General features: G+C 49.6%; 2 protein-coding genes across 6 annotated transcripts in view; one reads left to right on the forward strand and one right to left on the reverse strand.

Annotated features, from left to right (window-relative positions):
* WDR37 (WD repeat domain 37) overlaps positions 1–1,478 on the reverse strand; it is a 55,604-nt gene extending 54,126 nt beyond the window's left edge. For 4 of the 5 annotated variants that reach the window (XM_064592154.1, XM_064592153.1, XM_045874500.3 and 1 more), the window contains exon 1: positions 1,344–1,478. The gene's annotated coding sequence lies outside the window, so the exon portion shown is untranslated. Of the gene's footprint in view, positions 1–811; positions 947–1,343 lie in introns of those variants that run through there. The other variant, XM_064592152.1, reaches the window with a different exon arrangement.
* A 4,719-nt stretch (positions 1,479–6,197) lies between these two features.
* IDI1 (isopentenyl-diphosphate delta isomerase 1) lies at positions 6,198–10,201 on the forward strand. Its single transcript, XM_045874501.3, has 5 exons — positions 6,198–6,330; positions 6,602–6,774; positions 6,997–7,089; positions 7,531–7,661; positions 8,595–10,201. Exons 2-5 carry the CDS (start codon positions 6,633–6,635, stop codon positions 8,910–8,912), a joined length of 684 nt encoding a protein of 227 aa, XP_045730457.2. The 5' UTR covers positions 6,198–6,330; positions 6,602–6,632; the 3' UTR covers positions 8,913–10,201.
* Positions 10,202–11,730: the final 1,529 nt, after the last annotated feature.

An 11,730-nucleotide genomic window follows, 5' to 3' on the forward strand; every position in this document is an offset into this window, starting at 1 on the left:
CACCAAGATTTTCAAGTGCAAGTGCAAAAAGCAAGTGAACAGCCTACCAGAGCCACCCAAAGGAAGCTGCCAAGAGGCTGAGACAAGAGAAAGGAAGCGCTCTCACTAAAGTTCTCCCGTGTCCAGGACTTCGGAAGAACGCGTGGCACGCACATCATAACATGACCTTCTCCATATCAAGACGCGGCTCGGAAAGGTCGCGCAGCTGCTGTGCAGTGCGGCCGGGGTCCGCTGCTCTCCCCGCTGGTTGGGCCCAGCGCAAGGACTCAGCGCCCGCACGACTAACCCCTAGGCCAGGCCGCACCAGCCCTGCGGAGCCCAAGCCCGCGCGCGGAGCGGGGCGGCCGGGCGCGGAGAAGACACTCCGGAGGCACGGGACCACCTCGGAGGCACACAATTCCGGGGACATTTCTAAGGTCACACCTAAGAGGCCACCATCCTGGATTTACGGGGCGCTCGCTGGAACGGAAATAGATGAAACTTCCCGAGTCGCCGCGCTCTCCCACGACAGGCTCAGCTTCAGCTGACCGGGCTGGGTACGGGAGCCTGCTGCTGCGAGACTGGGCTACCGGACCTTTCAGCTCCTGCCCACCACGTAACCTGGGTCTCTGAGCGAGGCGCCATCCCCCCGCCCCGGACCGACCCCAGCCCTCCATCGACAGCAAGGACCAGGGCACGCGGGGTCGGGGGTGGAGGGCGGGCGCAAGGCAGCCATAGGCCCCGCGGGCACGCCCCCAGTCCCGCTCGGAAGCCATGGCCCCCTGCACCCCGGGTACCCCTCGGGGGTGGAAGATGACCGCCCGGCACTCACCTGTCCTGCCGCCACCGTGCCCGCCGACCCCCAATGCCAACCGGGCCCTGCGCTGCAGCCTGCCCGTTCCCAACCACGCGGCGCCCGCGACAGACTGGGAGACGCAGGACCCCGAATCTCCGCCCTGACGCGGCCCAACGACCCGGCAGCCCGACGCCCTGCACTTCCGGCGCTGCCGGAAGCTCCGGCCTCGCCTCGCGCCCAGGCCGCCGGAAGTCCCGCGACGACCTCCGCCCCGCGCCGGAAGTCCCTTCCGCGGCCTCCGTCTCAGCGGCGACCGCCGGAAGTCCAACCCCCGCCCTGCGCTCGCGCCGGAAGTGCTGCGCCCGCCCGCGCTGGCCGTGCCCCGGCGCGCGGGGAACCCGGGGCAGTGGGGGCGCGGGGGCGCTCCTGTGCGTCCGTGACTGCCCGCCCCTACCCCACGGGCCAGGTGCTCGCCCGAAGGTGCGCCCGGAAGAGCCGAGCCGTGGACTGGGAGGAGCGGGGCGCCGGCACTCGCAGGGAGCCCGCGGGCGCGGCCCCCGGTACTCACTGCGGCGGGCTCCCGCGGGGGTCCTCGACCCCCACAGGTTCGCGTCCATCGGCTCGGGTCGGGGGGATCGCTGTCGGGCGTCCAGCCCTGTGTGCTCCCCGCGGCCGCAGGGTTGCCGGCCGCGACTCTTCCCCGCAGGGCTGTGACGGAGGCTGCCGGTCCGCACGGGCTCCCGGTGGAGGTAGAACTATTAATATTTCAGCTTATCTGCAGAGGATGACTCATCCACTTTCCTTTCTGAAATATTTGTTCGCCATTGGCTAAAAAGAAAAAACAAAATCAGCTGCTCACTGCAAAAGGTGGGACTTGCTCGTCTTTGATCTAGGTTGGAAAAGGGACATAATGGACTGGAGACCTTAAATGAGCGACCACCCTCCGCTTTACAAACAACTCTGCCTAGGCGTTTAAAGCTGACCTACAGTAAATGAAAAGCAAGAAAACATTTTCCTGATATGTGGGTCAACATTCTCACTCCTTCCTTTAAAAACGAAAGCTCGCCATTCAAATTCAAGAAGCCCTCATAAGATGATTGAACAAGAAACAAATTTAACATTTTGGGATCCAAATAACCACAAACTAGAATAAATCCTGAAGTTATTTACACATTTAGTAAAAGCTCAGTTTAGCACTAAGAAACCCTTCTGTAAGGGTTTCAGACTTCTGGAGATTGTGGCAAACATTTCACCAGGAGGAGAGTTTTCCTCTACCCTTCAAGGTTCTTCTGGCTGGTGGAAGAGTTATAGTGAAGACATAAGACAGATTAGCAGGAGAATATCAAATTTAATTATAATTATGCATGTATGAGAATCCACATAAACATGAGAGATTCCAAAGACAGTCAAAATGAGGTTCATAGGTCACCCTGAACCTAGGAGAAGGGAGTCTGGGACTTAGAAGAGCAACTCATAGGAGGGTGGAACATAAATGTTTGCTAAGTGGCTCAGTAGCACTGGGACACAGAGAGGACTTTGATGAAACAGTCGCCCAGGAGCAATGGGACACAGGACTTTGATAAAACAGACCTAGCTAGTTCCCTCCCTGTTCACTGGGGGCTTGACGGCTTCCCAATGCTTAAAGACTTTTTCTTTTTGTCTTTTTTTTTTTTAGATTTATTTACTTCACAGAGGGAGAGCGTATGCACTCACAAGTAGGGGGAGGGGGAGAAGCAGGCTCCCAGCAGGCTCCGAGGGAGCCCAATATGGGACTCGATCCCAGGACCCTGGGATCATGACCTGAGCCGAAGGCAGATGCTTAACCAACTGAGTCACCCAGGTGCCCCAGGACTTTTCTGATTAAATTAGTGGTGATGTTAACAAAGGTGATTGGTACTGAATAATGAAATGTGTCAACATTTGCAAGATCTGCTTAATTAGTGAAGTAATATTTTCCAAGTGACCCAATATTACAAAATCATGCATGAGAAAATACGCAAACTTTCAGTCCAAAACAATGAATGTTAATTTAACAGTATAAAATGTTCATTGATGTGCTTTTGATGTAGGAAAGACATTAGGGTTTGAAGCCCACAGCCAAGAAAGTTCTTAAGATATCTTTGGTGCAAAAAGGTGGTTTTATTAAAGCACAGGGATGGGACCCATGGGCAGAAAGAGCTGCACCTGGGTCATGAGGAGTGGCCCATGATACACTTTCAAGTTGGGAGGGGGTTGGGGATAGCATGTCTCTAAGGAATTTTGGAAGCAAGGTTTCCAGGACGTTGAGGAGGCTAGTATTGTTGGAAAAAGGTTATTTATTACTGTCTAGTAAAACCTGAGTCATGAGACCCTTCAGATGTATATCGGTGGACCATATGCTTGGGGAGTTGGGGGGAAGGTGATTACCAACATGTATTTTGGGGGGTTTAGGGTTAAAGGAAATTTCTAAAGGAATTTTTATGTGTTAAAGTAGACTCACAGGATCCTGGGAATTGGGCGAAGGTTGCCTTTTGCCCTTAGCAAAGTATTAACATCAAGGCAGTTGAGTCCCTAGAGGAATATCACTCTGCCTGTTTCAAGGACTTGTTAATGGGCTGTAGATAGTAATTTAATAATTTCTCTTTTGCCTTTGTTTCCCACATCAGTTTCAGATTCCATATAGCAAATATCCTTTAAAAACCACTACCTGTGGTTATTATCAAAAAAGAATAACCATGGGGGCGCCTGGGTGGCTCAGTCGGTGAATCGGCTGCCTTCGGCTCAGGTCATGATCCCACGGTCCTGGGATCGAGTCCCGCATCGGGCTCCCTGCTCGGCGGGGAGCCTGCTTCTCCCTCTCCCTCTGCCTGCCTCTCTGCGTACTTGTGCTCTCTGTCAAATAAATAAATAAAATCTTTAAAAAAAAAAAAAAAAGAATAACCATGATAACTGAAAAGGCTAATAAAATACTTGCCAATTTTCCAGCCTATTTGTGTGAAGCAAGATTTTCTTCGTAGACTTAAGCCAATACAATGTGTAACAGCTATCTTCTCTTGTCAGACATGAGATATTTGCAAAATGTAAACAAAATCTCCCACAAACCTCTTCTGATTTGTTTGCAAAACAATTATTTATTAAAATGTTATGTCAGTATGTAGTGTATTTATCATTTTTAAGTGAATTAACAAATAATATATCAGTCTTAATATTTTTAATATAGTAAATAAGCATAGATACAAACAACAGTAAGCAAAAGCTCTTTAAGTTCTCAGTAAATTCTAAGACGGTAAAGGTGTCCTGAGACCAAAAAGTTTGAGGACCCCTGCACGTCACTTCGCTTAGCAGTAATAATTCAATATTTTAAATTTCACAGGCACAAGAGGAAGGAACTTGAGCTATGTAGACATTTTATAATTATTTAAAAATTGAGAAATAATTTCATATGTAATCTGAATTAAGATGCTCTTAATATATAACCACACTTTATGCAATGTATTTAAATAAGTGAATGATTGTTACCTGATGGCAAATTTAGTAATTTAAATAATTTAAAAATTTTAATAGATAAATGAATTTTTTTAATTAGTAAGTTAATAACTTTTAATACTTAATATTTTAATATTCAGTGGGTGTGATGTATGCGGGGACATGTTGGGTATAGGGTGGGGGGTCTGTGAGGAATGTGGGTGTGATGTGCGAGGTGTGATGTGTTCGGTCTGTGGGGATGTGTGTGGGGTGTGGATGTGATGTGAAAGGTGTGATGTGTTGGGTCTGTGTGGGGTGAGGATGTGGGTTCTGTGTGTGGTGGTGTGTGGGGTGAGGGGTGTGACTGTTGGTCTGTGTGTGAGGGTGTGTGGGGTGAGGATGTGGGGTGAGGGGTGTGATGGGTGTGTGGGGTGCGGATGTGGGGGTGAGGGGTGTGACTGTTGGGTCTGTGTGTGGGGGTGTGTGGGGTGAGGATGTGGGGGTGAGGGGTGTGACTGTTGGGTCTGTGTGTGGGGGTGTGGGGTGAGGATGTGGGGTGAGGGGTGTGACTGTTGGGTCTGTGGGGGTGTGTGGGGTGAGGGGTGTGACTGTTGGGTCTGCGTGTGGGGTGAGGATGTGGGGTTGAGGGGTGTGACTTGGGTCTGTGTGTGGGGGTGAGGGGTGTGATGTTGGGTCTGTGTGGGGGGTAAGGGGTGTGACTGTTGGGTCTGTGTGTGGGGGTGTGTGGGTGATGTGAAGGGTGTGATGTTGGGTCTGCGTGTGTGGGGGTGTGGGGATGAGGGGTGTGACTGTTGGGTCTGTGGGGGGGGGTGATGTGAAGGGTGTGATGTTGGGTCTGTGTGTGGGGGTGTGGGTGTGATGTGTCTGCGTGTGGGGTGAGGGGTGTGATGTTGGGTGGGGGTGTGGGTGTGATGTGAGGGGTGTGCTGTGTGTGGGGGGTGAGGGGTGTGATGTTGGGTCTGTGTGTGGGGGTGTGTGGGTGATGTGAGGGGTGTGATGTTGGGTCTGTGTGTGGGGGTGGGGGTGTGATGTGTCTGTGGGGTGAGGGGTGTGATGTTGGGTCTGTGTGGGTGTGTGGGCGTGATGTGTCTGTGTGTGGGGTGAGGGATATGATGTTGGGTCTATGTGGGTGTGTGGGCGTGATGTGTCTGTGGGGTGAGGGGTGTGATGTTGGGTCTGTGTGGGGGGGTGATGTGAAGGGTGTGATGTTGGGTCTGTGTGTGGGGGTGATGTGAAGGGTGTGATGTTGGGTCTGTGTGTGGGGGTGGGGGTGTGATGTGTCTGTGGGGTGAGGGGTGTGATGTTGGGTCTGTGTGGGTGTGTGGGCGTGATGTGTCTGTGTGGGGTGAGGGATATGATGTTGGGTCTGTGTGGGTGTGTGGCTGTGATGTGTCTGTGTGTGGGGTGAGGGGTGTGATGTTGGGTCTGTGTGTGCGGTGTGAGGGGGATGTGTTGGGTCTGCGTGGGGGCCATACGGTGGGTGTGACATGGGGTACAAGTGTGGGTTTCACGAGAGCGGGGTCTGGCGGGGGTGAACGGTGCGGGCGGGCGTGCGTGCGTCGCGGCCTTCCGAACCAGGGCACGCACTGCGCCGTCCCGCTCGGTCCTCATCCAGCCCGCCCTCGGAGGGAATCGGAGCTCAGCCCGCCGGTCAGCTAACTGCGCAGAGGGCCCCGCGCACACACGTCACGACGTCTCAGAGCCCGCGCGCCCGGGCACCTGGAACGTGCGCTCCCGCGCTGCTCGGCGCCTCCGGCGCGCGGACTAGCGGGTATGGTCGGGGCCGCTCGCTCCGCCCTCCGTCTCCGGGCAGCCTTCTTAAAACGGCTCTGCAGGGTCCTGAGCTCCGTAGAGCGGCGCTCGGAGGGCACCGGGAAGAGCGGGACCTCGGCTCCGGGACGGGGGCCCTGCACACGCCCTCGCGCGACCGTGACGTTAGGCGCGGCCGGCGCGCGATTGGCCGGGGAGCATGTGGCGCGCTCTGGCGCGGGCACTGACGGTTGGGCGTGCGGCCCCGAGGGGCGGGCCCCGCGGGGCCTGCGGGAGAAAAACGCGGCGGAGCGGGGGTATACAGAGGGCAGCAAACTGAGGTAGGCAGGCGGGCGGGAGTAGGGCGGGGTCCGGCGGGTCCCCGCGGGTCCCCGCGGGTCCCGGGCGTTGAGGGGCGCGGAGGGGGCACCGAGTGTGGCCGCGCCGCCCGCTTGCGCTGCGTCCCGTGCGCCAAGCCGCCCCGCGCCCCCCCGGGGGACTTTCGGTGGCGGGTGGGAGTTGGGGGGAGGTCCCCCGGGGCCCGGGTGGTGGTGGTGGGGAGCCTCTCCCGGGGACGGGGGGTCACGAGCCCCGGTCCTCTGTCGGCGCCAGGGTCACAGGCAGGGTCCGCCGGGCTGCCAGCATGCCGGAGATTGACATAGACAAGCTGGACGCGCAGCAGGTGCAACTGCTGGCGGAGATGTGCATCCTCATCGATGAAGAGGACCGTCGGATCGGGGCGGAGACCAAACGGAACTGCCATCTGAACGAGAACATAGACAGAGGTGCGGGGGCAGGTGCGGGGGCCCGAGCAGCTGAGGGGCAGCTGAGGGGCAGGTGCGGCGGCCCGGGCGGCCCCACGTGCCCGCTGCCCTGTCCGGGCCGTGCAGAGACCCGCTGAATAGAAGACGATGGCAGCAAGTTCCAGGGGCTCTGGACCGTAGGTAGAGAATAGGGCAAGTAACTGCTGTTTTACAGTAAAGTAATTCGCCTTCTTTGGCTCGCAGGGTTATTACATCGAGCTTTCAGCGTCTTCTTATTCAACACGGAAAATAAGCTCCTGCTGCAGCAGAGGTCAGATGCTAAAATCACCTTTCCAGGTGAGTGCGCTTCTGCTTGGAGTATTTTGTAGGGAGCCGGGTCCAGCGTGACTCGGTCCGGGGCGTTCTTGGTAGCCAAGGTCGGAAGGGAAATCCTGTGGATGGCATCATTTCATATTCCGAATAAAGAAGTGTGTGCATTGAGCACAACCTAATGAAACAGCAGTGAAAACTGCTACATATGTGTATATTCACATAGATTTCTAATGTATATTTTCACCTGTGTTGTAGGTTTGTCTTTATACTCTTTGATCTTTCTGGTTAAGACTGCGTTAATAAAGAACTTATCTACACATGTCTGTTTCACAGAATGATTACCGATAGCTCATTATAACTGATTTAGAAATCTTCATTTTTGTTACTTTTAAAACTTTAATTTTTTTTTATCTTTTAGACCTATTTGGAAAAAAGTTAATCTACATGTATATTAACATGTTTTAGGTTGTTTTACCAACACGTGCTGTAGTCATCCGTTAAGTAATCCCCAAGAGCTGGAAGAAAGAGAGGCCATTGGAGTAAGACGAGCAGCACAGAGGCGATTAAAGGCTGAATTAGGAATTCCCATGGAAGAGGTAACCGATTTTACTACACAACTGTACAAGCTGAAATCTTGTTTAGAAATCCAAACATACGTTAAAACATTTTAATTAAAATTTACATTTAAGGTAGGTCTCTGCTTTATAACTTTGTGAGTTATTGGTCTTAGAAAGCACCTCCATTAAAGATTATTTAAATTTTGACTTCTTCGGGCGCCTGGGTGGCTCAGTCGGTTAAGCGACTGCCTTTGGCTCAGGTCATGATCCCAGGGTCCTGGGATCGAGTCCCACATCGGGCTCCCTGCTCTGCGGGGAGCCTGCTTCTCCCTCTCCCACTGCCCTTGCTTGTGTTCCCTCTCTCGCTGTGTCTGTCAAATAAATAAATAAAATCTTAAAAAAAAAATTTTTTTTGATTTCTTCATATTACTTGTGAGGATTTAGCTCAGTGCTAAAATGGATTGATCTGTTAACCAGTATATAAAGTTGATTATTTTTATAATTGAGCAGATCAAAGATGATAGTTTTCTTGTGAAAATCCTTACGAATATAAACTACCAATCTGATTGGGTAAATTGAAATAATCTTTATTTCCTGGAATTGTCCTCTTTAAATAAGACCTGAGTAAATAAAGTATATTTCATCTAGTTAAAATGGTAAATACTTTCCCCCCCACGAAAAGTACTATCAAGATGTGAAGGAGAATGCCACATTTAGTTTGAGTGACTGCTTTTTTTTTTATACAATTATTTTAATAAAATCAACTTAAATTCTTGGTCCTGCGGGGAAAAAAAAATGTAGGCATTTGAAACTATGTAGTAATATCTTGATGTATCATCAACAGATTAATATTTTAAGAGTTCTAATTCTAAAACTATGGTTCTGTTGTTCAGGATCTTACTGAAATGTGGTGGGCTGATTTACATTACTTGTGTTGTTGATGTTTTTGCTGTTGTTTTATTTTCATCCTAGGTTCCTCCAGAAGAAATTAATTACCTAACACGAATTCACTACAAGGCTCAGTCAGATGGTATCTGGGGGGAACATGAAATTGATTACATTCTGTTTGTGAGGAAGAACGTAACTTTGAATCCAGATCCCAATGAGATTAAGAGCTACTGTTATGTGACAAAGGAAGAGCTAAGAGAACTTCTGAAAAACGCAGCCCGTGGTGAAATTAAGTTAACTCCATGGTTTCAGATTATTGCTGATGCTTTCCTCTTTAAATGGTGGGATAACTTAAATCATTTGAATCAGTTTGTTGACCATAAGAAAATACATAGAATGTGAATGTGAAAATGAATGGTTAGTAAAATACTGAGAAATTTCTCCACTTAGTAAACTTAACATAATTCTTTAAAAATTTGGTTCCCCATAAGAATTCGTCCCTTGAAACATTGATAATTTACAACCAGTATTTGTACGAAAAATACAACCAACTTGTTAATTTTATGTCACACACCCCACATGTGTGCATCGCTATTTGTAAAAGACATCTGTGAGAGGTTACTGTAATATCAAGGGCAAATTAATGTTACCTGTCTAATCACATGGTCCTAACAAACTCTAAGAAATAAATGAAGCTCTTCATTTTCGGTATGTTGTGATAAATACCATCAGTACACTTGTAGAGAACTTTGCTCTTTACCAAATGCTTTATAAATCATTACATTTTTATCACAGTCTAGAAGAATGTGCAGTGCGAACTATTTGCTTAGCTACTTCAGAATAGTCCAAATTAACTTTCCATATGAGCAAATTAAACGTAGAGCAGGTTCAAGGGAAATTAAATGGTATATATCCTGATTTCTGCCATTCTAAGCTGATTTTGTGGTTTAATCATGCTGGAAGTATTTTGATACCGAAAGTCAAACTTCGCTTTTGGTAATGATACTGGTCGGGTTAAATCTTTTAAATGGTTTTTGCCAGTGAGTAACGTGTGCTTTCCGAATGACAGTGGACAGGCAGGCTCTTTGTAAAATGGAAATTGAGTCAATTGGGTGATACTCTACAACAGGATTTCTTAACCTTGACACTGTTGACATTTGGGTTGGATAATTCTTTGTTGTGAGAATTCATCCTGTGTGTTGTAGGATGTGTAGCAGCATCCCTGGGTTCTACCCACTCAAAGCCATTAACACCCCTCCCCCTGTGACAGTCACGGTGACACTAGATGCCAAATGGCTCCTGGAGGGCACAGGCGCCCCCAGTTGAAATCCACTGTTCTACAAAGTCAGGCCATATTGTAGGGGGAAAGATTATAGTCCATGTTATAGATTTGGGTTATGGAATGTGTGTATATTCATATTTAAATTGTACCTTGACTAATGCACTTTCTAAAAGTCTTGCCATAGATTTCTCAGATCTGAAATCTTAAGACAGCTGTATTATCCTCGAATGTTGTATAATAAATAATGAAGAAAAAGATGAGAAATTATTTAACAAAGCTAAATATTCTGTAAATTCAGTAGAAAAATTCATTTCTTGTTAACACTGACTTAAAACTTCAGGCAAGACTGGGTGTCAAGTATTAATTTTTCTGAAAAACAAAAACAATAAAAAGAATTACCACATTTTAATATTGTGGTCTGGTTTGTTAAAACTTTAATCCCATCATTTAACCCTTTAATAAAGTTAGGGGATCCATAACCAGCAGCACCAACGGACAGCGTACCTCAGCCCATTCAGTAAATGCTCAGCCAGCGTTAGATGTTACCACTGGTGTTTTCTTAGAAGGCCTGGCTGGAACACGGGAGGATGAATGTTTTGACCTGATGAACCCCTTAGAACTCTCATCTTTTTAAAGATGAAATGAAACTTAAATTTTTATCTTAAACTGCTTGAAGTTCATGGTCTCCACACTTTGTAACTGTCTGACAGTTTAAGGGCCAGAAGTAGTCTTCTATACAACTGATTATTCTGGGGGCACCTGTGGGGCTCAGTCGGTTAAGTGTCTGCCTGGTTGTGATCCCGGGGTCCTGAAATCAAGGTCCGCTCCCTGCTCAGTGGGGATTCTGCTTCTCCCTCTGCCCCCCGCCCTCCCCTCCTGCTTGTGAGGGTTCTTTCTCTCAAAATTCTAAAAAATAAATAAAATTTGATTATTCTGTCCTCAAGCCTCTACTGGCCAGAAAACCAGAGTGTAAACCAAGACGCTGTAGGGAGGGGGCACATGTTACTGCCCTGCCTGGCCCCAGCCCCCAGCAGATGGGCACAGGCACAGAACTCAGAGGCATGTGAGCAGGCCCCTGGGCTGCACGCCACGTAATGCTCAGGTGGAGGTGGTCCTTCCATCTGCTCCCCAGGGCACACCTGCTTGATGGTTTCATTCCCCCCCAACACGGGTGGGCCCGTCTGGTGGGCATTCCCAGGGATGGGGAACCCCACTCGCTGTGTGGGTCTGGATGCCCACCCAGATCCCCCCTCTGCACATACGGGGTGTCTAGTGTCTCAGTACAGCCCGTCCCACCTCAGCTGGGTCCTTATCAGCCTAAGCCTGTACTTCTCACTCACGTGTCACAGAGTGAACTTGTGCACATTTGAATATCTTGACACAACTTTGTACCTCAGTTTCACACACTTACCTCCCACGCTTTAGACTCCCACATTTATTTTTAAGATTTTATTCATTTATTTGACAGAGAGAGCGTGCACAAGCAGGGGGAGTAGCAGAGGGAGAGGGAGAAGCAGACTCCACTGAGCAGGAAGCCCGATGCAAGACTCGATCCCGGGACCCTGGGACTATGACCCGAGCCGAAGGCAGATGCTTAACCTACTGAGCCATCCAGGCGCCCCTAGACTCCCACATTTAAATCTCTACACAAGTCTCCATATTCACATGGCCGGCTGTCTGTGACAACTCTTGTGTATTTGTTTTAAAGATTTTAAGTAATCTCTACACCCAACAGGAGGCTCAAACCCAGGACCCCGAGATCAAGAGTTAGCTGCTCCACGGACTGAGCCGGGCAGGTGCCCCTGCTCGGATATTTAAACAGGATCTCATGATTCCACGCAGACCAAGTCCCGGGATGCACCACTCTTCCTCCTCTCAGGAAATGGCAACTCTTGTCCTCCCATCACTCAGGCTAAATACTTTGCAGTCACTTCTAAT

The sequence above is a fragment of the Mirounga angustirostris genome, unplaced genomic scaffold (assembly GCF_029215605.1).
Source record: "Mirounga angustirostris isolate CCGP_5_RB_7025 unplaced genomic scaffold, mMirAng1.0.hap1 SCAF_5, whole genome shotgun sequence".
NCBI lineage: Eukaryota > Metazoa > Chordata > Mammalia > Carnivora > Phocidae > Mirounga > Mirounga angustirostris.

Coding starts and splice junctions, on each gene's coding strand:
- IDI1 (XM_045874501.3), top strand. CDS start 6,633: ATGCCGGAGATTGACATAGACAAGCTGGACGCGCAGCAGGTGCAACTG. Junction 7,090..7,530: donor TGCTAAAATCACCTTTCCAG/GTGAGTGCGCTT, acceptor AACATGTTTTAG/GTTGTTTTACCAACACGTGC. Junction 7,662..8,594: donor TAGGAATTCCCATGGAAGAG/GTAACCGATTTT, acceptor TTTTCATCCTAG/GTTCCTCCAGAAGAAATTAA.